Source organism: Setaria italica, chromosome III (genome assembly GCF_000263155.2).
Source record: "Setaria italica strain Yugu1 chromosome III, Setaria_italica_v2.0, whole genome shotgun sequence".
Lineage (NCBI taxonomy): Eukaryota > Viridiplantae > Streptophyta > Magnoliopsida > Poales > Poaceae > Setaria > Setaria italica.
Genome location: NC_028452.1, coordinates 49,797,371 through 49,821,415, shown reverse-complemented (window position 1 = coordinate 49,821,415; position 24,045 = coordinate 49,797,371). Strand labels below are relative to the sequence as shown.

The following is a 24,045-nucleotide window of genomic DNA, read 5'->3' as shown; positions in this document are numbered from 1 at the left end:
CGCAGCCAGCAGGGCTAGGGTGGAGTCCTCCCCGAAGGTCGCAGCCAGCAGGGTGAGGAGCATAAATATAAGGTACATATAGGTAGCAATGCATGAACTGATAAAGAGACGCTTGGCGTAAGTGCCACGGTAGGGGTTTATGGAGCCACATGTTGCATCTGTTGGAGCTCGTCGACATCAACGCCAGCCATCTGTAAAAGGGCTTCATTTGCTTGATCCGCCACTTCATCATCAAGGTCGAAAAGGGCAGTCATGGCGGCGATAATGTAGTCCGGCAGTGGTCCCTGAAACATGTTAAGAAAGTCCTGCAAAATCTGCTCAATTGGCGTTATGTCATCATTTCCGATGCCTAGTTTTTTGCAAAGGTTCCGCTGCGCACGTTCTACCGCTGGCATAGCCGGTTTTTTAGCTAAACGTGCACTCCGCCGAACTTTGGTCATGTCGAAGGTGCGGCTTCTACGTGTGCGTTGCGGTGGAGTGTGTAGAAGGACCGGTGGTGGCGGGTTTGCGAACAAATTCTCCATTTGGGGCTCTTGCGTAGTTGGTGGCTCAGAGAATTGTGTCTGGGAGAGCGTGGGCCGGTTAGGTGTTATGCTGTTGGCCGGCCTGGTGCGGCGGTGGAGAGTATGGGCACTGGTGTTGTTTGGTGGGCCGCAGTGTTGTGCTCGGTGTCGTGTTGTTGGGCCACAATGGCCATGTCCCCCCGGCGGACCTCCTGTCGCGGCGATGATGGGCTGCCGAAGGGGGCTTCCGGCCTCCCCATCAGCGGCTGTTGGGTCGCCTTGGCGAGTGGGTTGCCCTGGTGAGCTGCCCCACCAGGCGGGCTGCCTTGCTGGGCCGCCCTGCCGGGCGAGCAGTTTCTCTGCTGGGCCATCATGCCAGGTGAGACTCCTTGCTGGGCCGCCTTGCTAGGCGAGTCCCCCCGCTGGGCCGAGGCGTGCTGGATCCGCTGGTCCTCCGCAGTCGCCACGCACAGTGCGTCGAGGGCGCTGTTGACCTCTTCGACCGTCGGAGGGGCCGCCGTCGCCTCCGCCGCCGGTCCCTGCATCAGCGCCGAGCGGAGCGTGTTGAAGACCCGTGGCAGTGGAACTGGGTCGGACCAGACCTTTTCCCCCGTCGCCTCGTCCTCGATGCCGAGCCGGTCCGCCAGCCAGCAAGCCTTGCGGAGGTACTCGTCGGCGCCGGCTTTCCAGAAGCGCTTCCTGGCATCCAAGGTGGAGGGGTCAGTGGAAGGAGGTGCTTCGATTACCTGGTGGTGGATGTAGTTCTTTAGGGTTGTCGCCTGCGCCGCGAAGAGGGCTTGGAGCTGGGATGGAGGTAAGCTGGCGAGTCTCTGATTGTCATCGTCGTGGCGCCGTCCGCTCGGAGGCTCATAGTTGCGCCTTGGGGGGGAGCGCGTGCGGTCACGGCGTGTTGCTCCCGCGCACCCCCAGTAGTCGGATTTGATGTGGCGTCCCTGTCCTGGGTGGGTGTAGTCGTCGCCTTTGGTCGTCATCATCACCGTGACGGGACGGCCAGGTGAATGGCCGGTCGTCGCAACGTTGCCGTGCCGTCTGGCGCTTGGATCGATCATCTCTGTTGCTGTGGGCTTGATGGGTGGAGATGTTGCGCCGCCGTCCGCCATCCTCTGTTTCCGCTACAGCTCTGCCGCTCGGCTCTGTTCTGTGGCCGACCGCCGGGGCGCGCCGCCCCTCGCTGAGGTCAGCTGCAGGGCGCTCCCGCGGTGGTCGAGGTAGTCGCGCCGGATAGCGCGAGCGTGCGTCGGAGGGCGCTCCGTCGATCAGGCCATAGCGCCATTCGTAGCGCCGCCTGATGGGGATGATGCTCTGTGGGTTGTCAATGGCCTGCTGGAGGTCCCGCGCCGCCGCCGAGTAATCCTCCAGAAGGGGCAGGTGTATGAAGACTTCATACCGAGTCCCTTGCTGCCATGGCAGCTGCAAGGGCTCGGCCGAGACTGCGAAGGAGGATGAACTTGCTGCTGGGTTATTAGTGAATGCGAGCCATACCTTCTTCGGGATTTCACTCGGATCGACGGTCCAAGCCCAAAGTTCTATGTGTCTGGAGTCCGCCGGTTGAAGAAGATCAGTGACGATGTGTTGCAGGGCGCACTTGTGGCCGATGACGCGCTCCACGATCTCCGGTGTCCACGCGTGCGCCGGAATCCCGTCGAGGCAGAGTCGGACTCTGTAGAAGATGCGAAATCCCAGTGCGTGGGTGAGGCTTCGCCAGGTGCGGAGGCAGATGTCGATGCCGGCGCCTGTGAATCTGCCTCGCCGTCGCGCCTCCGCCGCATGCTCCGCCTGCTCGAACTTGATGAGGTAAGGCTCGGGCTGGTGGAGAGTGACGGTGACGTCTCCCGGCCGCAGGTGAAGCTCTCTGGTGAGGAGTGCGGCGATATCCCTAGCGCCGGCGGCAGGGGGCAGGTGTATTGCCCACGGGACGAGTGCACAAGCTTCCCAGTCGCGGGCATCGTGCTGAAGGTGGAAGGTGGAGGAGACGAACACGGTCTCAACCTCCGGCCTGGTGTTCGGATCACCGATGGCCATTTTGGGTGCGGCGGCGCTTGGTTGTGCTGATTGGCGGGTGTGGCTTTTTGAGGCGCTGCGGTGTGTATGGTAGTTTGTGCTTTGGTTCGGCGGGTGGCGGTAGTGGGTGGAAGGTCTGGCGCTGGGTGGTGGAGGGCGGCGAGCAGGAGTAGCGTCACTTGGTTTTTCCGGCGGTGTGGAGTTGCGGGGAGGCTCCCGGAGCTCAGATCGGTGAGGTGGCGGCCGCTCTGCTCTGCACTCGCGCTCTCTGTGCCCGAAGCGCCGGCACCGGAAGCAGCGCACCGGGTCGCGGCACTCGGAGGCGAAGTGATTGGGGGCGAGGCAGCGGAAGCAAAGTCCCTGAGTCGCCCGCTTAAAGGCCAGCAGAGCTCGGCTTGATGTCCGTCTTGAAGTGTCACTGCAGCACCGGTCATGTCCGCCGTCGCGTCGCGGCTCCTCGGGTCGCGCTTGCTGCCGCATCCGTCGGCTCTTCACGGTGTGCCAATCCTGGAGATCCGGAATGTGCCGCTGTGCCCCCATTACTCCGCCATACGGAGGTCCAGAGGGCGGAGGCGCTGGTGCGGGGTCTTGAATGCGCCGCGTTGCTGTCGTGTCGCCGGATGTGCTCCGTCTCCCTTGGGTCAGGGGGCTGCCGTCACCGTGGTGGCGTAGATGTACTCGAGCAGTTGGGGTATTGAAGGCTCTTCCGCTGACGACTTCCGCGTAGGACCGTATCCTACTCCGCGCGTTGGGTCTGGGGGCGGCAGGCAGAAGATCTTGAATAGGGGGTCGCGGATCCGGCAAGGTGACCTTCGGATCCGGCGATTCCAGCACCCAATCGACCTCGGTCGGCGGCCGCCGGTGGATCCGCGGCGGTGGCGGTGGGGAGGCATAGGTGAACTGTGCCCAGGCTCGCTGTGAGGTGGGGGATAGGGGTCCGGGCAGGTGGATCTGGGCGCGGTTCGGCTGCACATGGGATCCGTGGAGCTGAGCTTGGGTGGGCGTCGGCAATGGTGGGCGGCGCGACGGTGGTGGAGCGGTGGGGGCTGGTGGGGGGGAAGGGGGAGCGGGGGGGGCTCTCATTGTGGACCGACGGACCATAGTTAGTTCCGGAGTAGTAAATTAAATTAGGAGGTCCTGAGAAAATAGGATGATCGCCAAAGTATATTTTATATGTAAACCTTAGGTAACATGTCTTTTTTTTTTCTTAAAAAAATAGTTACTCTCACATTTTCTTTTTGTATGAACACCATACTGTGATAATTGAAATCGACATCATATGATAGAGTTTTAAAATACGATTTTTTGGAACTCGTATTAAAATCCGGACGAATTCAATGATAATAAACTTGTATGATCTGGTGTACAAACTCTTATACAAGTATAATAATTGTTGGTTTAGGAAGAAAATAATAATTGTTGGTTTAGGAAGAAAAGGAGGGGTCGCAGAGTTACGGGCCCCAAAGCCCACCACACACCATATTGTTTTGTCGATCGATCCAGCCAGCAGCAAGCAGCAGTGAGAGGAGAAAGTTCATGGGCCTCAAGGCCCAGTCTACATTCTACAGCCTAGCGGCCCAACACAGTCTCCGGCACCACCAGAGCGAACACGAGGTGACGCGGCGGCGCGAACCGGCTCCGCTTCACGCGGTTCCCCTCCCCGCAGCCTTCCCGGGGGGAAGCCACCACCGACTCGCTCCCTCCAAACCCCACCACACCCCTCGCCGCCTCCTCCGACGCCGCATTTCACTCCCCGGCACCGCGGGCGGGCTACCCGCTAGGGTTCGGCGCCGCTCCTCCCAGCCGGCGAGGGGTGAGCTCCGGCGGGCCAGCATGGGGTTGGTGCACTACCGGTACCGGAGCGGGGTGCAGACCTTCTCCTTGCCGATTCCCGGCGCCTTCGCCTCCGTCGCCGAGCTCAAGCGGCTGATCGCGGCCACGGGGCGGCACGGGACCGGCCGGACACGGGGCCGCGGCCCGCGGGACGGCATCGCGCTCTGCGACCCCCGTACCGGGGAAGGTGCGTGCGATCTTCTCGTCCCGATTCGAGCGGCCAACACGTACGGGAGTGATCGTGTTGTATAGAATCAATGTAGAGGAGGATGGGGTTTTCTTGATCGGGTCGTGTCGCGAATTGGGGGCCGGCCGGGCATCCATTTCTGTTCGATGCCGAGGTGTTCTCTGCGTTTCCAAGAGGGGAATTTGCTGTACATGTCTTACAACCACTGTAATCTTGATCTGTTCGCATTAGAGTTTCATGATTCAGCTTCTTGGGATGCTAGGTAGTTTTATAATTTTGTTTGGTGAATTACAGTTAGTTCAGTGTGCTCATCTGCTACCATGGTCTTATGCTTGCTTTCCATGATGTTTGCTTGTGGATGCAGAGTACGTTGATGAGAATACCTTGATTCCTCAAAATTCTACAGTGGTGGTCCATCGGGTTGCTGGACATCCGACAGACGCGATTATCACTTCGTACGTACTGTCTCCTCTCCTGACTCCATAACCATCTCAATTTTGCTTGCTACTACTCTGTTTGCGTGGAGGGATTTGTGAGGGTGAATATTTGAGCCAGGCAACTTTGATCAAGGGTGATGCAGGGTGCAGATCATTGCAAAGAGTTCACCTTTGAAACTTGGTGTCTCCCGCAAATCATTACCTTCATGCAGACAAATTCACATTTAAAGTGTATATGTTTCCGGTTCAGTCAAAGATGATTTTATAGTTCTGTAGTGGTAGTGATAAATCAGCATGCATAATAGAAATAATTGCAATGTTTTGTTGTCCTTACAAGGTCTGGTTAAAATGGCAGAGAGTTTTCAAGGCCTTTTGGGAGTACTCTTAATCTTGCCCCCCGGGCGGATGATAGTGCTGCTGTTCTATAAAGTCTTTTGGATCTTCTTTACCAAACTAAAAATTTGTATCAAGGGAAATCTTGTGTAGGCGATAACATACTAAAAATTATCTGTATTTTTGTGTAACTGAGCTTGTATTTATATTTCAGGCCCATAGTCTTAGAGAATGATGGGATGGCATCCAACAAGCCAGTTACTGAATCAACATTGAAATCAAGTGGATTTACTGAAGCTGATGATGAAGAGGCAGCATCAATGAGAACTGTGATTGATGCAGCTGAGATTAAGTGGTAAGATATATATACCGCTGTACCCTTTTGTGGCAGTAGCCTGGAAAACTCAAACAATTTCCTTATGTATATACCTGCTGTAATATTGATTGATTTGCCTTCTTATGTAGGGGAGTTTCTTCATCTGGAGGTGGATATGATGGCGGAGGTGGACAGTTGGGCCACCGTTATGGTAATATATAGTTTTAGCATCTACTTCGACACTGCCTTGACATTTACTAATCATTAAGCGCAGCACTCCTGATCTACTGTTCAGTGTTGATGGTATGCTATAGTTAGATAATATTCATGCTAAATTATGATCATTCAACTGAGAACTGTATTTACAAGTGCCTTAAGAGTTTGTTCACAATTTTTCATTATATTTAAGAAATTTCCATGCCTTCTCTGACTCTGAATATTTATTTGAAGGTCGTCCGTTGGAAGGAGAGGCACCGCCTCCTGGCTATGTCTGCCGCATTTGTCATATTCCTGGACATTTCATTTGGCATTGCCCATCAGAGAGCAAGCCACCTCCACCTGGCTATATCTGCCACAAATGTGGAGTCCCAGGGCACTTTATTCATTCTTGCCCAAATTATGGCGACACGAAATATGATTCCAGAAGAACCAGTTCACTGATTCCCATAATATCTAGCTCTGATAATGGCATCCCAGCAGAACTTGCCCGGGCCATGTCTAGCAGTGTCAGTGATAGCTTGCCAGCAGAACTCCACTGCCCACTATGCAAGAAGGTTATGACAGACGCAATGTTGACAAGCAAGTGCTGTTATGATAGTTTCTGTGATAAATGTAAGTGGTGCAAATTTAGTAAAATGGATTGCATGTGTATCCTTGAAATCTTAATTGTTAGTCATTGCAATATGTCTGTGTTCAGAATTTAGTGGTGTTAGTAGCTCAAATATGGGTATATCGAAGGTACTTCAATTTCATACTGCATGAAAAATAACCCCAACCAGCCTATTTGTTTTTCTGTCATCAGGCATCCGGGACTACATTATTGCGCAATCAAATTGCATTTGTGGTGTCGAAATACTTGTAGATGACCTAATTCCCAATCATACTCTTAGAAGTACAATCTCAAGCATGTTGTCATCAAGGGGTGGTGGCATTTCAAGTGGTACAGGGAATCTTGCAAGCTCCATTAGCAGCAATTTAGATGGCAAATCTATCAGCTTCTCCGCTTCAGCTGTGTTAAAAGGGGACAACAAGCAACATATGGACAGTGCGCCATCAATTGCTGCTGAAGGCAGTCTCCTGATAACTGTGTGCAAGAATCCAGTAGGTCATCATGAGAAATTGAAACATTCTGATCTCCAGAGTAAAACTGAAGAGACCGAAAAAGCATCAGTGAAGAAGACCATAGCAGTGGCAGGTGCCATGGAAACCGCTCCAGAACTAAGACGTCAGAAACGGTTGCCACCTGATGGGGTAGTAATAGTTTCAGGGAACCTTCAGCGAAAAGTGGTTAAGAGTAAGTCATCAAAGAAGCAAAAGAAGGCTGGCACAACTGGAAAGGGTGACACCAACTGTGATGATTATGATTGCAACATTCCATTTGAGCCATCATGCTACAACTCTTCATTTGGACTTGGAGGACTGCCTTGGGGAGCTGATCCTTACAGCATGTACTTTATGTCTAATATGGCTTCCAGCGGCTACCCTATGGGCCTGTATAATGTCAATGGTATCAGTAACTTACCACTGCACGCTCCTGGAATGCAAGGCTACCCAGCAAGCTATTACAGGTATGTAGAGTTGCAGGTTTATATCGAGTTAAAATATAGATCCACAATGAACTGATAATCACAAGATTATGCTGATTGTACGAATTTTTTTTTGTCCCTGGAGACATATTTAGTAGATTCTCAGTTCCTCACCTTGCAATTCATTGTCCATATCTTAACTCTGAATTGCTACACTGACCATTTCTAACTATTGATTTCTGCAGCAGTGGATTCCAGCCCACAGTTTTCCAGGATCATGAAGCTTCTGCACACGCAAGTCTGTCCAACAGCCACAAGGGAGCAGGTCCACAATCTCCAAAACCAGAGGGTTATCATTCCCGCGCCTCGACTCAGAAAGGAGGATCCAGGAGTGGGGGCAGATCGGTTCCAGAGATGCGGGACAGCAGCACCGAGTCCCATGACTACTATGAGGAGTATCACAATCGGAAAAAGGTCGGAACTCATCCTGCTAGCAGCAGTCCAAGGGACAGCGGTCAGCGTACTGTGGACAGTAGTAGCTTTGAGTCCCATGACTACCGTGAGGAGTTTCATAGCCGGAAGAAGGTGGGAGCGCATCCTGCTAGGAGTCCAAGGGACGGTGGTCAGCACAGACGTGCCCTGGACGACGGTGGTAGCTTTGCGTCCCATGACTACGATGAGGAGTTCCATGGTAGGAGGAAGGAGCGAGCGCGTTCTAGGAGTCGGAAATCCAGCTCCAGGCACTCGTACAGGAGGCGTGCGTACGAGGGATCGACTTGGAGCAACGAGGAGAGCAACTTGAAGCAAAGATGGTAGGGCAGGTCAGAAGAAGTTGTTCTGTTATTTTATATACTTAGTGACGTGCCGTGATTGAACCTCCTGTGCTCGCGGATGGGTATGCGTGATTTTGTATACTTAAATGATCAGAATGATGTTTTCATATGGAGTTTAAACAAAAGCAATTGCTTTATGGTAAGCTCTAAGTATGCAGATTTAATGAGAACCTCCATCTAAATACTGTTCCTGGAAGTTAAAAATTCCTTTGAAGATACAAGTGTTTAAAGGGGTTATTTTAACGAAAGATAATTTGGTGAAGAGAAATTGGCAAGGGTGTACTAAGTGTTTTTTCTGTAATTGGGAAGAGACGATCCAGCATCTTTTTTTTTATTGTCATTTGGCTAGATCGATGTGGAATGCTGTTTACATCTCGTTTGGTATTCAACCTCCCTCAAATATAAAGAATCTATTTGGGTCTTGGTTTAGAAATGCTTCTATCAAGATTAGAAACCTGATTCTAATTGGTGCTGCGGTGCTCTGTTGGGCAATATGGTTGACTATGAATGATGTGGTGATTAAGAAGTCCAAATCTAACTCATGCAATTAATCTTCAGGGGAACATATTGGACAAGATGCTAGTCGCTGCTATCTATAAAGGAAGAGAAGATCACCTTGAATGAGAATTGTCAGAAGTTGGAGATCACAATCATGGAGATTTTCAACAAAGTTTGGGTGGCTGTCCAGGAATAGGATCAGTGCCAGTGCCTAGTTTCTGCTACTTTTGAACTATATTTGTGTTGCCTTGTAGCTTTCGGTGGTCTAAGTACTGCTTTTGTTTTCTTTGGACTGTAATCATTCACTTGTGAATGTGATATTATTCCTTTATTTAAAAAAAAAGCACCAGACAAACACAATCATGCGCCATCGAACGAACTCATGCATGCATGGTTCCAGCGTGCAACTCATGGAAGATGGATGATGCATCATGCATGCATGGAGCCATGGACACTTGCTATATATGACTTGTAGCAACGGATGCATGCTTAATAAAAGCACTACCATGCTATCATATTATCATACATGTACTCCAATGCCTTGGATACCATTCAAAGTGTTACAAGAAGTAGAGAGCAACTTGAACTTCACTGTCAGCAGGGTCTTAACTCTTAAGGAGTCGTCGTGTATTCCTTGGATCTCTGAAGCATTGGAGGGAACCAAGACACTGCTGTGTTTGCATTGTGTAGCTGTGTTCATTCTTAGTAACTTGGCGAGGCATATTACTGCATAGTCTCGTGCTTCATCGTCAGCCAATGGGACGTGCGCAGCAATCGCATGCTTCATCGTCAGCCAATGGGACGTGCGCAGCAATCGCGAAGGCTTCGCCAACGCTCAAGGGGAAGAGTGGTGCAGTTCTGTCGTCAGCCATGACACCCAACTTCCAACCTGTTGCCCGCTCTACATCGCGCAGATGTAGAGAACGACGTTGGCGACGCTTTTACACGGTGGTTGGCAACGCTGTGATATTGAAGGCCGCTCTGCAACAACAATCACACCAAGCGGTAGACTAATTGTGTTCTGTGGCCGCCTAGGACAAACGACCAGTGGCTTGAGAGCAGGATTATAGCCAGCTTCTTCCTTCTCGCGATATCAATATCTAATGACTATTTGATTTCAGAATTCAATCGTACAATTCAGTTCACTTCTTGATGGTTGTCATCGACGCTGCACAAAAATTATTGTACATAAAATTCTGCATTTCGATGTCGCCAATTCTTGGCTGCCCAAATGTCTAAGACTCAGTTCGTATTTCGTAGCCACTGCTACATACACGACGAGCTAGTGGACGATGATAAATCTTTTCGTTCCAGGATGGCAAAAACTGAAGCATGTACAGTACTAAAATTTTAGCATGCAAATTTTCAGGATGCGGCTAAAAATGAACCAGGCTAAACTTTTATATGTTTGTGAGCAAAAAAGTAATTAAGAGTTGAGCTGGATTGTAGAAGAGTACCAGAGCCATGTTCCATTGGATTGGATATATGAACACTTGTTGGATGACTTGCACCCACGGATGCATCGTGAAAATGAAGACTTCATGATGGGTAATAACATTTCTTTAGAGCTCACACGACATTGGCACCCGCCAAATAAAAAACTGATGCATTGTGAAAAGAGCTCATGATCGATGAATGATGTATGAACACTTGATGGATGACTTGCAACCAACGGATGCATGCATGCTTAGAAAAATGTTATATATAAATGCTGATATGCTTCCATGCCTTTGGATTGCAAGGAATAGCGTAACATGTGCTTCTCTTTCAGATATATACATGTAGGGCAGGAAACTTTGAAGTATGGGAGGAAACCAAAGTACCCAGTCGACCATCTTTCCTTCCAGTCTTCGTTCACCGTTTCCTACTCCATCTCAGATGCTGGTCGCATGCTCAGCTCAATGGCATGTCTCATATTTAATCCCTGGCTCCTGTTGTCACCTGTTTCTTACTCCCCGCTTCAAAAACAACTTGGATTTCACTGCCAACTTGCCAAGGTCTAGAGTGGTGTATACTGGCCATGGAACTCTGAATCATTGGAGGGAACCAAAACACTCTGCTGCGTTTGACTTGTGTTGCTGAGTTCACTCTCAGTAACTCGGTGAGGCATATGACTACATTGTCTCACGCTTCATCGTCGGCCAATGGGACGTGCGCAGCAATCCCGGAGACCGCTGGTGGTTCTCGTCGTCGACGCTAGCGTGGTTCCGTCGTCGGCCATGACGCCGAACTGCCTGGCTTTTGGTGCAACCTGTTGGCGACTCTACATCGCGGGCAAGGAGAATGGGCGTTCCCGATGCTTTTAAATTATAAGGCGCGGTGGGTATGCTGATACTCAGTGTCGCATATATAGATACATACAAACACTTGTGAACCTAGAAATGTCAAAATAACTTATAATTTGGGATGGAGGGAGTACAAAATATCAACGAGCAAACCTCTCTCTTCATTTATATACTTGTATTTTAAAATATTATATACAAGAAGGGATATGATTTTATATGGTGCCCTAAATGTTATACATTTACTATGCATTTAAAATATTTTATGCATACTTGCATTTCACTTCTCATTGCTTCATTCCGTATATTTTCTTTATACACTTCCATATCCTGCAGATTAAATAAAAAAAAACAGTGGTATAAGATCTAAAAAAATGTAAACACCACAAATTTACATGCTGAAATTACAAAAAAAAGTGTCCAATTGGAGATAAAAGTAAAGGTTTTTTTCTCTTAATGAAACTTACCAAGAAGCTTATGACGGGCTCAAGCACTCCCGGATATCCTTTCTTTCAGTTTGAAAAAAAAATGCTGTTAGTTTAGTAACTTCTTGGAACTCAGAACCCATGAAAGGTCAAAGATTTAATTGTCAAACAACTCAATACTGATGTAATAGACGAAGGGTGCTTGATGACGTGTCTCTGTGCCGCAAGAAAGTACTTCTTGTCTATATTACACAAGATGTTTTACAAGACAGAGAATTCTTGAACAAACTACAGTACGAGGCAATGCAAGAGTCAAGAATCCATTTTGTGTCTATAAATGAAACAAAGACTCGTATTAGATGGTAGAATTAATCTTATCGCTAGCTGTAATTTGCATGTACCGAATAGAATCTAGTACTTGATGTGATCATAAACAAGAGAAAAGGCACCAACCTGATGTGCTCACTGAAACACCGACCATGTCGCTTCCCTGAATCTCTTGTTTCAGTTTATCAAGAACCGACGTTATCAGAACTATTTATTGAAAAAAAAGCAAGATCTATAGACCACACGGACAGAACTGCAACGCACCGAACCACCGATCGATCCAGCGACAGTGAAATGCAGAGGCCGGCACCGGGGCTGGGGAAGAAGGCATGCGGTCATTGCGGCATTGGGACTGCACCAGATACATTAAAAGAAATAGCGATTGCTGGGAGCACCGGCGCTGGGGACGACGCCTGCGGGAGATGCATGTTGGAGTGCCGGCGCAGGGGGTAGCGACGGCGACGGGCGGCGCCATGTCAAGCAGCAGAGCGGCAGAGTGACGCTCTGTTGCGAGCCAAAAGCATGGCGGCCGCCTCCGCTGTGGGCTGTGGCACGTTCTAATTCTCAGCTTAGTCAGGCCAGGCACCATGACATTTTGGCCGCTGCCGCGCCCACCGCTCGCGTGCGAGACTGATCCTCCAGCGGCGGCGGCACCAGTACGTGCCGCCGAGCGCGGCCACACGCCTCGCCCGGTCCGCCCCGGCGAGGTCCGCATATACTCCGCCGACCACATGGAGCGACGAGTACTCAGTCCTTCTCCTCCGGCGATTTGATCGCCGCCGCCGGCGACGCGGAACGCAGAGCGGCAGCGGCGTGCCCGTGGTGGATGGTAAACGAAACCCCGTCAGTGGGGGACGGTATTTCGTTTACCGTCCGGGCTTGGGGCCTCTGCAGCCGTTGGATCCAAAGACTGCGGCCCTGATACGACGACCTGACGACTAGGCTCTCTTGGCCAAGAGAAGGCCCGTCTACCTGAGCTAATGAGCCCGACCTTTTTAGAGGCCCGCTGAACGGATTTGGCCCGTCAGCGAGGCAGCAAGTCCAAGCGCCGCCGGCGAGCTTGAACAGCGAGCGGTGGCGGCGGCGGCGGCGGCACAAACTTGGGATGGATTCTGAGGCCGAGCATCAGGCATGATCCTTGATCTGATCGATCTTCAGAAATTCAGTCATACACTTCACTTCACTTGTACTCGAGTATCCGACCCATACCCAGGTCGTTTCCCTTCATCTCATATGATTGATCTCTCCATAAGTTTAAGCATGAGCATGCACAATGCATTGCCACATTTTCCAGTCAAGATCAGATCAGTGGAATGTGGAAGCACAACCTAGACAAGAATATGGGACATCCTGCAGGAGTGCTATACTTGAGTCAACGCAACTATACTTCACTTATACTTCCATCTCCTTATGCCTTGCGTGGTGTTTGACTATGGCTTCCATTGGGCATCTATTTTTTTTTCTGTCATTCATCTAACTGGAAAGAAGGTCCCAGTACACAGATAGCAGCTTGCTGCAGATAATCATGTAGAATGAAGTTGGCACTCATACTGTGGCAGCTGGCTGATATATTACCATTCAATAAGGAAAACTGGAAAAGAATCAATTCACTGCAAACATAAGCAGAATGCAAAATAGCACAAAGAAAGAATTTTTTACTACTAACCAGGTATCACAATGTCACCAAGGCCAAGCATAGAGAATGGCCGTGCAGCATCTGCAGTTGGAAACAGAAGCTGTGGAAAACAAAGCAGAGCCAGATTAGTTAACGATGAAATGGAACCAACCAACAACGGTATTAACAAAGACAGCTCACTAACAACGAGCACTGACCTTTATCGGAGCATCAAAACATTTAGCCACACTGACCATAACTGGAGTGAAGAACACCCAGAAAATGTCATACACAAAAAGTCCAGCCTGAAAATGAATTCACATATGAATGTCAAGAAATGAATAGAGAATGAGACAGTGGCACTATGTTGAAACAAACGGCAGAAATCAATTCAGCGAAAACTGATGAAATTGCTGTAGCTATTATTTTCAGAAACAGTGCAGTAAAAAATGCAAGGTCTCGATTACTTCAGAACTATTATAAACCAGTATAAGGTTCCATATTTCAATATTCATGAAACAATGTGATCATAAATCAAAGCTTGCTAATATTACGAGAAAACTATTTTTTTCATAATTCAAGAGGTATGGCAGAGTGCATACTAAAAAGTCAAAGCATAAAAGTTAACTCGCCAATATGTCACCACAGCTAGGACAGATATTGCAGTAAAAAGTCATTTTGGTCAAAGAGGAGAGGCGAGGGGGGAGAACACTAAAAGTATGGTCTGAAATCTGACTCTATGATACACTAGTAAAGATTAGAAAATATATCGAACATGTTAAGAGGATAGGGATACAATTATGACCACAATTATCTTTGACTGAAATTATGACCGCAGTTAGAAACAGTACAAATTTAAATCCATATACAGCACAGCAAGCAGTACTTTCAGTTTCTGTAGTGCATAACAGATAGTTCCTTTGGTAGGCCAAAAACAAACCCCAAGTTACATTAGGCCCTGATGATTCAGATTTATTATTCATATATAACACACTTCCGTTGTGAAAAAAAAAACATGATAGTGCAGAGATGATAAAATAAGAACATGTTTATAACTGCAATGATGAGGATGTGTTCTTAGAAGTTATACCAGAAAATAGAAATATCAAATATATGTGTTCAAACCAATGCAAAAAGTCGGTGAAAAAAACTTACCAACAGAATGGCCCCAGTTTTAAATGATCCCAAGGATAACATCTCGATCCCCTACAAAATTGAAGTGTTAAGACTCTGGTGAAGTAAAACTGGTGATGACAACAATCAAATTCAGGAAGGTTTTACCCCATAATCTTTAGTAATGCATATTAATGTTAAATCATAGAAACAAACCTGAATACAGAAAGCGATTCCCAGAACATTATTCGCTAGCCAATGCTTCTTAGACGCATACCACATGCAAAAGAAAATCCCGGGACTGAAGCAACAATCTGTGACTTTGTGAACTCCACCGAGAGTGCTGAAATAAGCAATTCATGGACTTAAACCATCTTCAAGAATAAAGATTGTAAAGGGAGGCAACTGGCACATGATACATCTATTTCACAAAGAAAAATGAAGCTTCTATATCCATATGAAATGCTGTCAACAAGAATGTATTTCCATGTCAGTATTTTTTTTTTCTAATTACACATAAAAATGGCCGTATCTGGATGGAGCAACATCATTTTGTTTGTAGGTTGAAAACATCAATTGTGAAAAGTTCAAAATCGTTCAGGCCACACAATAAGTTCGTGTATCGACTCTCAGCCACCACATTTTTTTTATTTCAATTACAGCAGTATTGAAGATACAATCAAATAGCACAACAGGATATCTTTAAAAACATAGATGCAGTAACATCTCAAGATCTGCACAACTGGACCAACAAGAATGAACATCAAAGAGAGTTGAGGATCATACAGTGGATAAGTGGAGCCCGCCAAACAATGAGATTATCATTCCATTCTTTTGGAAGAAAACACTTTATAGAAGGAAGCAATGTTGCTCTGCATGACAAGGGAACGAATGCATTCATTAGCTCATAAGTACAGTACTAAGTGTACACATGTCTACAAAAGATATTCCAAGAAAATTTGGACTTACGAGAGAGCAACAATGCCAAGAATGAAGAAGTAAGCAGTGAGCACAGCATTGACCAAGTCTTTTGAAAGAAACTTGAATAGAAGGAACAATGACAAAAGCATAGCACTTCCCACTAAGGGGAAACGCATAGCATGCTCCTTGGACATTGTCTCCTGCATAATAAAAAATGCACAAAAAACGAGTATTTGTGAACAAGTATAAAATGATTATAAAATTGACGACTTTATTAGAAGATAAAAAAGATACCTTCGGGTGTATTGGAAATAAGATACTGAAAAACTGAGATCTTCTCGTGTATTGGAAACAAGAGATTGCAATCTTCTAACGCATTGAAAAGGATATTTGTTTTGAGTAGACGTTGCCAGCCATACCGTCAAACGTGCTTGCTTGGTTCACAATGTGCGCTTTATTTTATTTTTGTTCATCATAGCAACAACATACATGAATGTCTTGTTGCAAGCACACGTTCTACTGTAGAAATATACATGGCACCCAAAACACGAGTCACGAGATTTTAAATCAAGTTTGGAGTTCCCTGCATTTTTGCAGTTGCACCTTCAGGTTTTACATAGCCAAAACTCAACCACCATAAAGTCACAAAAAAGGGAAAACATACACGTAGTTGCAGCACAGGCAATGCCACACTGTACATGCCTTGTTTCTGTAATTTCGTTTACACCAAGTCATGAACTCGTTTGGTATTTCCATTTGTTGTTGATCAGATCAATATCCAGCCAGCAGGTGCAGCAACTCAAGTTCGCCATGCGGCCGACGTCTCCTGATCAACGTTCTCTTCCCACCATGTAGCATTCTGCATCACAGAAACTCTAGTAAAACTGATGCTTTGAAGAAATTAAGTTATGCAAGATGGCACTTTGAATTTCAAAGTTCGAAATTGCAATGGAGCGTATTCGTCCTATCAACTATTGACTGGGATGAGATCTGAACCTTGTATCCTCTTCTGAGAAATTCAAGTGAGCTTCCTTCTTCTTCTTGTAAACCGATAACCCTCAACAGTTCTTCTTTGGCCTAAAGACAAGATGTTGAATGGCAGACGCAACAAGCTCGAACGAAGTTAGTATTTTTTTCTTACTTTTTTCAAACACACACGAGAGCAGGAAAAGGTAAACTAAATTCATTCAAGTAACTTATGGTCTGACCTGTCCTAAAGTGAACCGAGCTGCACTCTCTGCAACACATGCATAAGAACCATCAGCCTGCTTCAGCATAACCTGCCAAGGGCCTGAACAAACAGAAACTTTGTAGGTCAGTAGCTGATGATGCATTTATTCAGTTCGGTCTTCTATTGCAAACCCAGCACGGCAGGTCTATGTTTCAAACCATAAATTTTTCAAGTGAAGAAATCTAAATAAGCCAAAATGTTCTCCAAGATTACCTGGGTATTGGCGGAATACAGCGCCACTGTAATTGACTATGTACGGAGTAACTGCAATTGTCTACACGGTAAAGAAGGGAAACTAGTCACAGATGGTACAGGATGCCAGAAACACAAAGGACATCGCTAGGAGCCGAGGTGGATAGAAGTAAAACAAATTAATACCTTGGAGTAGTCACGCTGCCTGATATAAAATACTGGGGTGAACTGAGAAAGAAACCGGTAATGTAAATCTTTTGGGGGGAATCCCAGAAGCCCCAAGTCAGATCTGGAGGATGAATTACATAAGCCGCTGCCTCATAATGCACTAAAAAGTTTTAGAATCAACAAGTTACTGAATGGAATATATGACACATACCGCAAAGTATCTAATTCAAGGTTAAATAGAAGGGCGGGAACAGATGTGGCGAACTTCTCCTGAAATTAGCAAAAGCACAAAGAAGGAATCAACCGTATGTGATAACACATAGATGCACATTGCCAAGGAAAGAAGCATATCGTATCCTAGACATACCACATACTTCTCTATAGAAGCAAGGTCACGTGTGCTGCTATTGATGAATATATATAATGATGGTGGTTCATCAGATTTCCATCGATCTGTATCCACACCAGAGAACTAGTTATGACTAACTTATTAGGGGATGTTTATATGAGAATTATGATAGGGTCCAAACTGACTGATTGTTCTTCTATGATGGAAATTGAACTTATGCTCTGATGATAGCATCATAATGAATATCAATAATCCGCCTATGCTTGATTCATATGCATAAAGCTGATGCACACATTCACTAATCACTAATCAGTAACCCTTTTATTTTCTTTTTTGAAGCTGTGATAATTCATTAACATGAAAAGGCTTGCCATTAAAAATAAACATTTTAGCATGTATGCTGCTCCTCTATAAAAGAAGGCTACCATGCCGCAGAGTGGTATGAACTCTTTGACATAATAAAATGAACCACAATTTCATGTTAGACTTGAGGTCGCATAGTTATTGCTTTCAAAATGTATTTGGATCAAGATAATTTACCTTCGTTGTCATCTGAAAAGTCAAAATCCAGTGTATTTCTTATTGATTTGAAGAAGCTGTTGACAGGGTCGGTGGGCACATCATCCAGGGAACTGACAGTTACACCCTCAATCTAAAGAAAGCGGAAACAGAAATCAGAGCATTTAAATGACATGCTACTATAAGCAAGCTCCTACCAAAGTTTCAGGAAAGCACAAACAGAAAAACTGTTTTTTTCCACCCTCTAATAAAGATATTGTTCCATGACGCATTGTTTACCGTGTCTATAGCTGTCTTGAACAACTGTGAGGCCCTGCGCTTTTCAGGTTGATCAGGAAACACCTGAAATCAACTAGAAGAGAGTAAATAAGCATGGCTTTGCACATCTGATGTGTATCTGCATCAGGAATGGCGTATGAAGCTTGAACTTACTATACAGGATCTGGTCCCCTTGAGCTCTTTAAGCTTCCTTGCAACAACAAGAGCAAGCTGGACGTTAGCATCAATGAACTCATCCGAGGAGCCCTGCACAAGTTAAGGTAGGATGGTCACAAACAGTAGTTCATAATACCACATATATGTAGTACTGTAATAGCAGAAATCGACATGATCTGTTCAGGAAAAAAGAAGTGGCGAAAACTAGTAGCAAATCAGTATTGTTGACATGAATCTCTAATTCGATATAATCAATCATTGTGCCTCAGGAGTACAGAAAATTCGAGAATCCAGAAAATTCATAGTGCGGCAACAATTGGTGTCAAAACTAGTAAGAACAGACGATGCAGGATGAGCACAATGTGATGAGTAGGTGTAATAACCTTGTAAGAAGAGATGCTGCTTGGCAGAGGCCTTTACATCGTCTCAATTCAGAAGCAGAGACACCCACGAACAAGGCGTGAAACAACAAGGAAATCAGCGGTAAGAAGAGAATGCAGGCGATGGGGACAGCGACGGAACAAAGCGAAGAGCGCGCACGCGCGGGGTGAGCTTACGGGAACTCGATCTCGAGGCGGGTCTTGCCGTCGTCGATGGCGCAGGCGAGGGAGCGCGCGGCGTCGGAGACGAGCACGTCGTAGGAGCGCGGCTTGTACACGGACACCCCGGCCCTGAGCGCCTCCACGTCCCCGGTGCCGGTCCCCGTCCCCGCCTCCGCGCGCGGGGAGACGGCGAGGCGGCGGGGCCGGAGCCGCCGCGAGGAGGACGAGGAGTAGGCGGTGGCCGGCAGGCGAGGCGGAGAGGGAGAGGAGGCGGCGGAGGGCGCGCGCGGCAGGCGGAAGTGGCGGGCGTAGAGAGAGAGAGCCGTGGGCGCCGGGGCGGCCATGGCCGTGCGGCGAGGGAGGAGTGGAGGAGAGGAGACGACGAGTGACGACACAGGCCGCTGGCGCGAGACTCCGACTAGGCCAATCGAGTCCTGCTGTATTTGTGAACAATGATTATAAAATTGACAACTTTATTAGAAGATAAAAAAGATACCTTCGGGTGTATTGGAAATAAGATACTGACTTACTGAGATCTTCTGGTGTATTGGAAATAAGAGGTTGCAATCTTCTAATGCATTGAAAAGGATATTTGTTTTGAGTAATTGCCAAGTTGTCTCAATGGAAAAAGTCGAAGAGTGAATTTTGAGGAGATAAAAATTCGTCAGAAGGATATTGTGCATTCCATCGTAACTGAATGTGAGATTTTAAACACATCAACATTGACAATTCTGCAACACAACGTTGGTGAGCTTCACTACCAAGGCAGGCGCTCGTACAGCCCTCACAGCTAGTGCCAAATGCCATCGTCAACACAGCGTTGCCATGTCATAGCTGTCAAAAATCAAACCAACAGACTAAAGTAAGCCATTTTGGCACAGAATGAAGTTTGTTTAAATTGATTTTGTAAAGCCATTTTTGTTGGTTGGGGTAGATTTTTATATTAGGTGTAAATCAGTCACAGTTATCTCAATATATTTATGCAAATGAGTTATGACATAAGAAGTGGTAGTTGAAAAAAAATAAGGCTGGACAACTAAGGCAAGCCCTGGGGCATGATAATCATGTATTTTCGTTATATATATCACCTCTGTCCAATAATTTTTCTTTATGCATTAAGTCTAGGAGTTGAATGACACCCACTCTATGCATGACATCCTTGTTGTTTATAAGATATCTTTGCCACATGTTTAAAAAGATATTAACGACTTACTGCTTAGCAATGTTATAGAACCGGTAGAAGTCGAGTGATTTCTCGTCACTCGCTAAACATAGGTTCAAGTGTATTATCTCTCTTTTAAAGTACACAAAATGATAAAATAGAGACAAGGCGGAAATATATAGGTTATAGCAACAGGTTGGGTCCTATGTGCTAAGCCATAGGTTGGGACCTATGTGCTGATTAGTCTCGTCTGTGTTATTTGAGGACCGTCAGTTGTAGGCCCTCTGATCAAGCTTTGGAACGTACTAATCACATGTTGTATTATGGGGCCAGTAAACCGATGTTTTTACCCAAGCACATAGTGGTAGATAGTCTAGTTTACTTGTTCATTGTTTTTTCTCTTTTCTGGCTTAACAGTTGCCATCAACGCATCTGAACAAGAAACACCACCATTTCACGTTTCGGTGTCACCAACAAACACGCTGATGCCATGCAAAACGAGCTCATGATTCTGGTGTGTACTCATGATGGATGAATGGTGAAGAAAACTTGTTGGATGACCTGCACCAACAAATGCATGCTTACAAGGCTATTATATATACTCCCAAAGTCTTGAATGTCACTGAGTAACATGTATTTGTCTTGCAAGCAGCTGTGCACATTAGCCAGAGAACTCTAAAGTGTTGGAGGAAACCAAATTACTATGGTGAGTCTTTACTTGTGCAGCCAAATGCATCCCCGTACGCTTCGGCTTGATCAAGTGTTCGGGCTAATTTAAAATGACATCATAACACACTGACAGTTGTGTGGGACTCCATTGTTAGGAGATGAGCTCCATGTATCTTAATGTCTTCATGTTTACTTTTCATTTTAGTATAGTAGTGTGAGAGGGATAGGTGAATCTTTCTTTCTTATGTAACAGACTTTTCCTGTAATTTGGAACCTCTAATTCTCTTAAATGCAAGGCAGTGCTCCTGCCAATGTTTTAAAAAAATGCATCCCCCTAACTCGGCAAGCTTGATGGCCATCTTCCGCCCGTTTAAATCATTTTTTCACAATACTCTACTCTCAGCAAACCTGTTTAGCCAACAAACACTTCTACATATGATAGTACATGTCATTATGGCGGGTGCCTTTTATTGTATCTAAGGTTGCATTAAACAACGGCATGAAGCCCATGGTATCTAATTGGTGCCAGCGGGTATGATGAATTTCTGGTCTCACGGCCGGACGAACAAACTGGAGGAGAAACCCGCCATTAAGCATTTACTCCTGCTTGTATGGTTTGGTTAAGTTGTAGAGACTTGAACCTGGAAGTCTGAAGATGCCGGTTCTTACGGACAGGAGAGATCCATACTCACATTTCCGAGGTGCTCTGATATAACAGCATAATTTTCATAGGATAATGTTAAATGTTACAACCTTGCATCGAAAATGAAGATTTGATGAGCGCAAGTATGGATTCACATTTTCTTTTCAGAAACTGAGCCTTGCATGTGGCGTTTTCTTGTTTCCCGTCATAAAAAAGAAAATAAAAATAACACGAGAAATTGAAATTGATTTAAGAACATTAGAATTTTGTGTGAATCATTATATTTCACGGTCCGTGTACTCTCATGATTTTTACATGAATTGGCAGCATAATTTCTAATAGCTAGGGTAAAATACCAAAACACGAAAAAATGAAATCGATTTCAAGATTGGTCGACTTTTCTGTGAATCATGTGTTTCTTCTCAGCGTGGTCTCATGATTTTCGACAAGCTAAACTTTACAGGTGATCTTTTCTTAATTCGTGTCATAAAAAAGAAAAATAAAGATAACGCGATAAAATGGAATTAATTTCAAGATCGGTTGACTTTTGTGCGAACCATTTACATGCACAGATGTGCCATGCGTTTCTTCTTCTCAGTAACTGGTGATCTTCTGATCGCTCGAGGGATTCCTTGCTGCGTGTACACACAACACTAGACCACCAGTTCACGATTGCCATTAGCGCCGTCCTAGGCGACGTGAACGCAAGACAGGGTGATCATGGCTCATAAGGAGGGTAAGGGTCAGGGATGTTAGTTGTAGACCTACCCACGTTGACGACGAAAAATCCTTTTATTCAAGGGTGGCAACTAGCTAGCAAAGCCCGACGAGGCTTATTACTAAAGCATCCGTGTGCATACCATCAGTTAATCACTTAATCTCATTCTCAATTTCCTTCAGGTCACATGACGTTGGCGCCCGGTAAAATGAAACATTGATGCATCGTGAAAAGAGCTCATGGTTCTGGAATGCACTCATGGTAGATGAATGATATGGATGAGCAGTTTGTTGGATTACTTGCATGAACTGCTTACAAGAGTATTTTTATATATAAAAACAAACAAACACTCCCATGCCTTGGATGCCATTCAAAATGTTACCAAACATATGTAGAGTAACCTGCGTTTCTCTTTCAAGCAGCTAGTCATGAAGTACTGGAGGAAACCAAATTACAAGCTTTCACTTGTGTAGCCGAATGCATCCACGACAGTTCGACGAGTCATATCAGCATACCCTTCCTTACCCTGCCATATTGCAATATTTCTCTCACCGTCTGCTACAAAATTTAGGGCCAGCAAACACTTCTATATGAGATGGCACGAGCCATAACAGTGGGTGTGGTTACTCTATCAAAGCTTGCACTAAACGCTGGAATGGGGCCCATGTTCATAGTTCTTGCTGACTTGATGGATGGCATGATCAATAACATGATCAAGTTTGCTACCAAGCTGGATCTGGATAAGAGCGCATGTGTGATGTGGTGGTGCGGCACCAAAGTGCGGTGGTCGTTGTCAACGAAGCCATCAATCATTGTTTTTTTAAAAAAAATGTCGGATTCAAGAACTTCTGTATCTGTCTGACATTGTTCATCTTCACTATACATTACAACCAGCTACACATGCAACTAGATAATGCAATCTTCTATATTATTACTAATCAGAGACTCGTTTTGGAGCCTCCGTGTTAATACTCATGAGATGTGCCATTAAAAAAAGAGATAAATCCTTGAAATTCACATAAAAATAAAATAAAAAATATGAACACGTTTATACATGTATAGTGGTATAAGTTTAGCCGCTTCTTCGTTTTGTTTGCTTCATGTCTCACACGACATTGCTGGCACGAAGCAAACATAACACTGATGACTAATAGGAGAACATTGTAAAGTGAACTCGCGATCCGGAGTGCACTCATGATAGATGAATGATGCATGAACAGTTGTTGGACGACTTGCAGCAACAGTTACATGCTTGCAATCTAGATCAATACCAAAGACTGCCATATATACTCTCATGCCTTTGTTGCCGTTCAAATGTTACATGGGTAGTATAGTATTAAGAGTAACTTGTGTGCAGGATCTTTTTTTTTTTTGGCAACTTGTAAGAACTATGAACATGGGTGTTTTCTTATTTGTGTCATAAAAAAGAAAATAAAGATAAAGAGGAAAGCGAAGTTAATTTCAAGATCGGCTCAGGCTCAGGCTTCATGCATGTCACACAACATTGGTACCAGGCAAAAAAAAAACACTGATCAGTGATGCATTGCGAAAGGAACTCATGATCTGGAGGGCAATCATGATAGATGAATGATCTGAACAGTTATTGGATGACTTGCAACAACGGTTACATGCTTGCAAGCTAGATCAATATCAAAGACTATCGTATATAATCCCATGCCATGGATGCCATTCAATTGTTATATGGGTAGTGTTATGAGTAACTTGTGTTCATCTTCCAAGGATCTCATCCACATAGAGCAGGGGAACACTGAAGTATTGGAGGAAATCAAAATATCATGCTGAGCGATGGCTTGTTTAGTCGTGTGCTGGTAACACGTCGAAGCATGCAGATAGCCGTACTCTCCTCGGGGCGTCGCAGCCAGCGCCGTGGATCCCCCGGCCAAACGCGCCACCGCATCCACGCGATCGCCGCCGGCGCCGTCTACACCACGGGCCGCCTCCTCGCCGGCTGTGGTCCACGGGGCAGCCACCGCATCGTTGACCAGGGGCGGTACATCTAGCAACAT

At 46.0% G+C, this 24,045-nt stretch overlaps 2 protein-coding genes and 1 pseudogene across 4 annotated transcripts; 1 reads left to right on the top strand and 2 right to left on the bottom strand.

The window, feature by feature from the left end:
* Positions 1 to 4,149: 4,149 nt before the first annotated feature.
* Positions 4,150 to 9,064, top strand: LOC101758491 (E3 ubiquitin ligase PARAQUAT TOLERANCE 3). Of its 3 annotated transcripts, none has more exons than XM_004963198.2 (8): positions 4,150 to 4,545; positions 4,910 to 5,000; positions 5,530 to 5,670; positions 5,781 to 5,842; positions 6,082 to 6,462; positions 6,653 to 7,418; positions 7,625 to 8,188; positions 8,768 to 9,064. In XM_004963198.2, the coding sequence occupies exons 1-8, from the start codon at positions 4,359 to 4,361 to the stop codon at positions 8,790 to 8,792; spliced, it is 2,217 nt and encodes a 738-aa protein (XP_004963255.1). In that variant the 5' UTR covers positions 4,150 to 4,358; the 3' UTR covers positions 8,793 to 9,064. The 3 variants fall into 3 exon arrangements, with proteins under 3 accessions (XP_004963255.1, XP_004963254.1, XP_004963257.1); XM_004963197.2 differs by having other exon boundaries at positions 4,153 to 4,545; positions 7,622 to 8,188; XM_004963200.2 differs by having other exon boundaries at positions 4,153 to 4,545; positions 7,622 to 8,197.
* A 4,264-nt stretch (positions 9,065 to 13,328) lies between these two features.
* On the bottom strand, positions 13,329 to 15,585 carry LOC101758076 (annotated as a pseudogene).
* A 280-nt stretch (positions 15,586 to 15,865) lies between these two features.
* On the bottom strand, positions 15,866 to 19,247 carry LOC101757669 (protein LOW PSII ACCUMULATION 3, chloroplastic). The gene is made up of 12 exons (XM_004963196.4): positions 18,842 to 19,247; positions 18,668 to 18,698; positions 18,282 to 18,374; positions 18,129 to 18,191; positions 17,871 to 17,982; positions 17,349 to 17,434; positions 17,193 to 17,251; positions 17,000 to 17,102; positions 16,835 to 16,895; positions 16,599 to 16,681; positions 16,387 to 16,467; positions 15,866 to 16,249 (listed from the first exon to the last, which is right to left on the bottom strand). The coding sequence occupies exons 1-12, from the start codon at positions 19,168 to 19,170 to the stop codon at positions 16,190 to 16,192; spliced, it is 1,161 nt and encodes a 386-aa protein (XP_004963253.1). The 5' UTR covers positions 19,171 to 19,247; the 3' UTR covers positions 15,866 to 16,189.
* Positions 19,248 to 24,045: the final 4,798 nt, after the last annotated feature.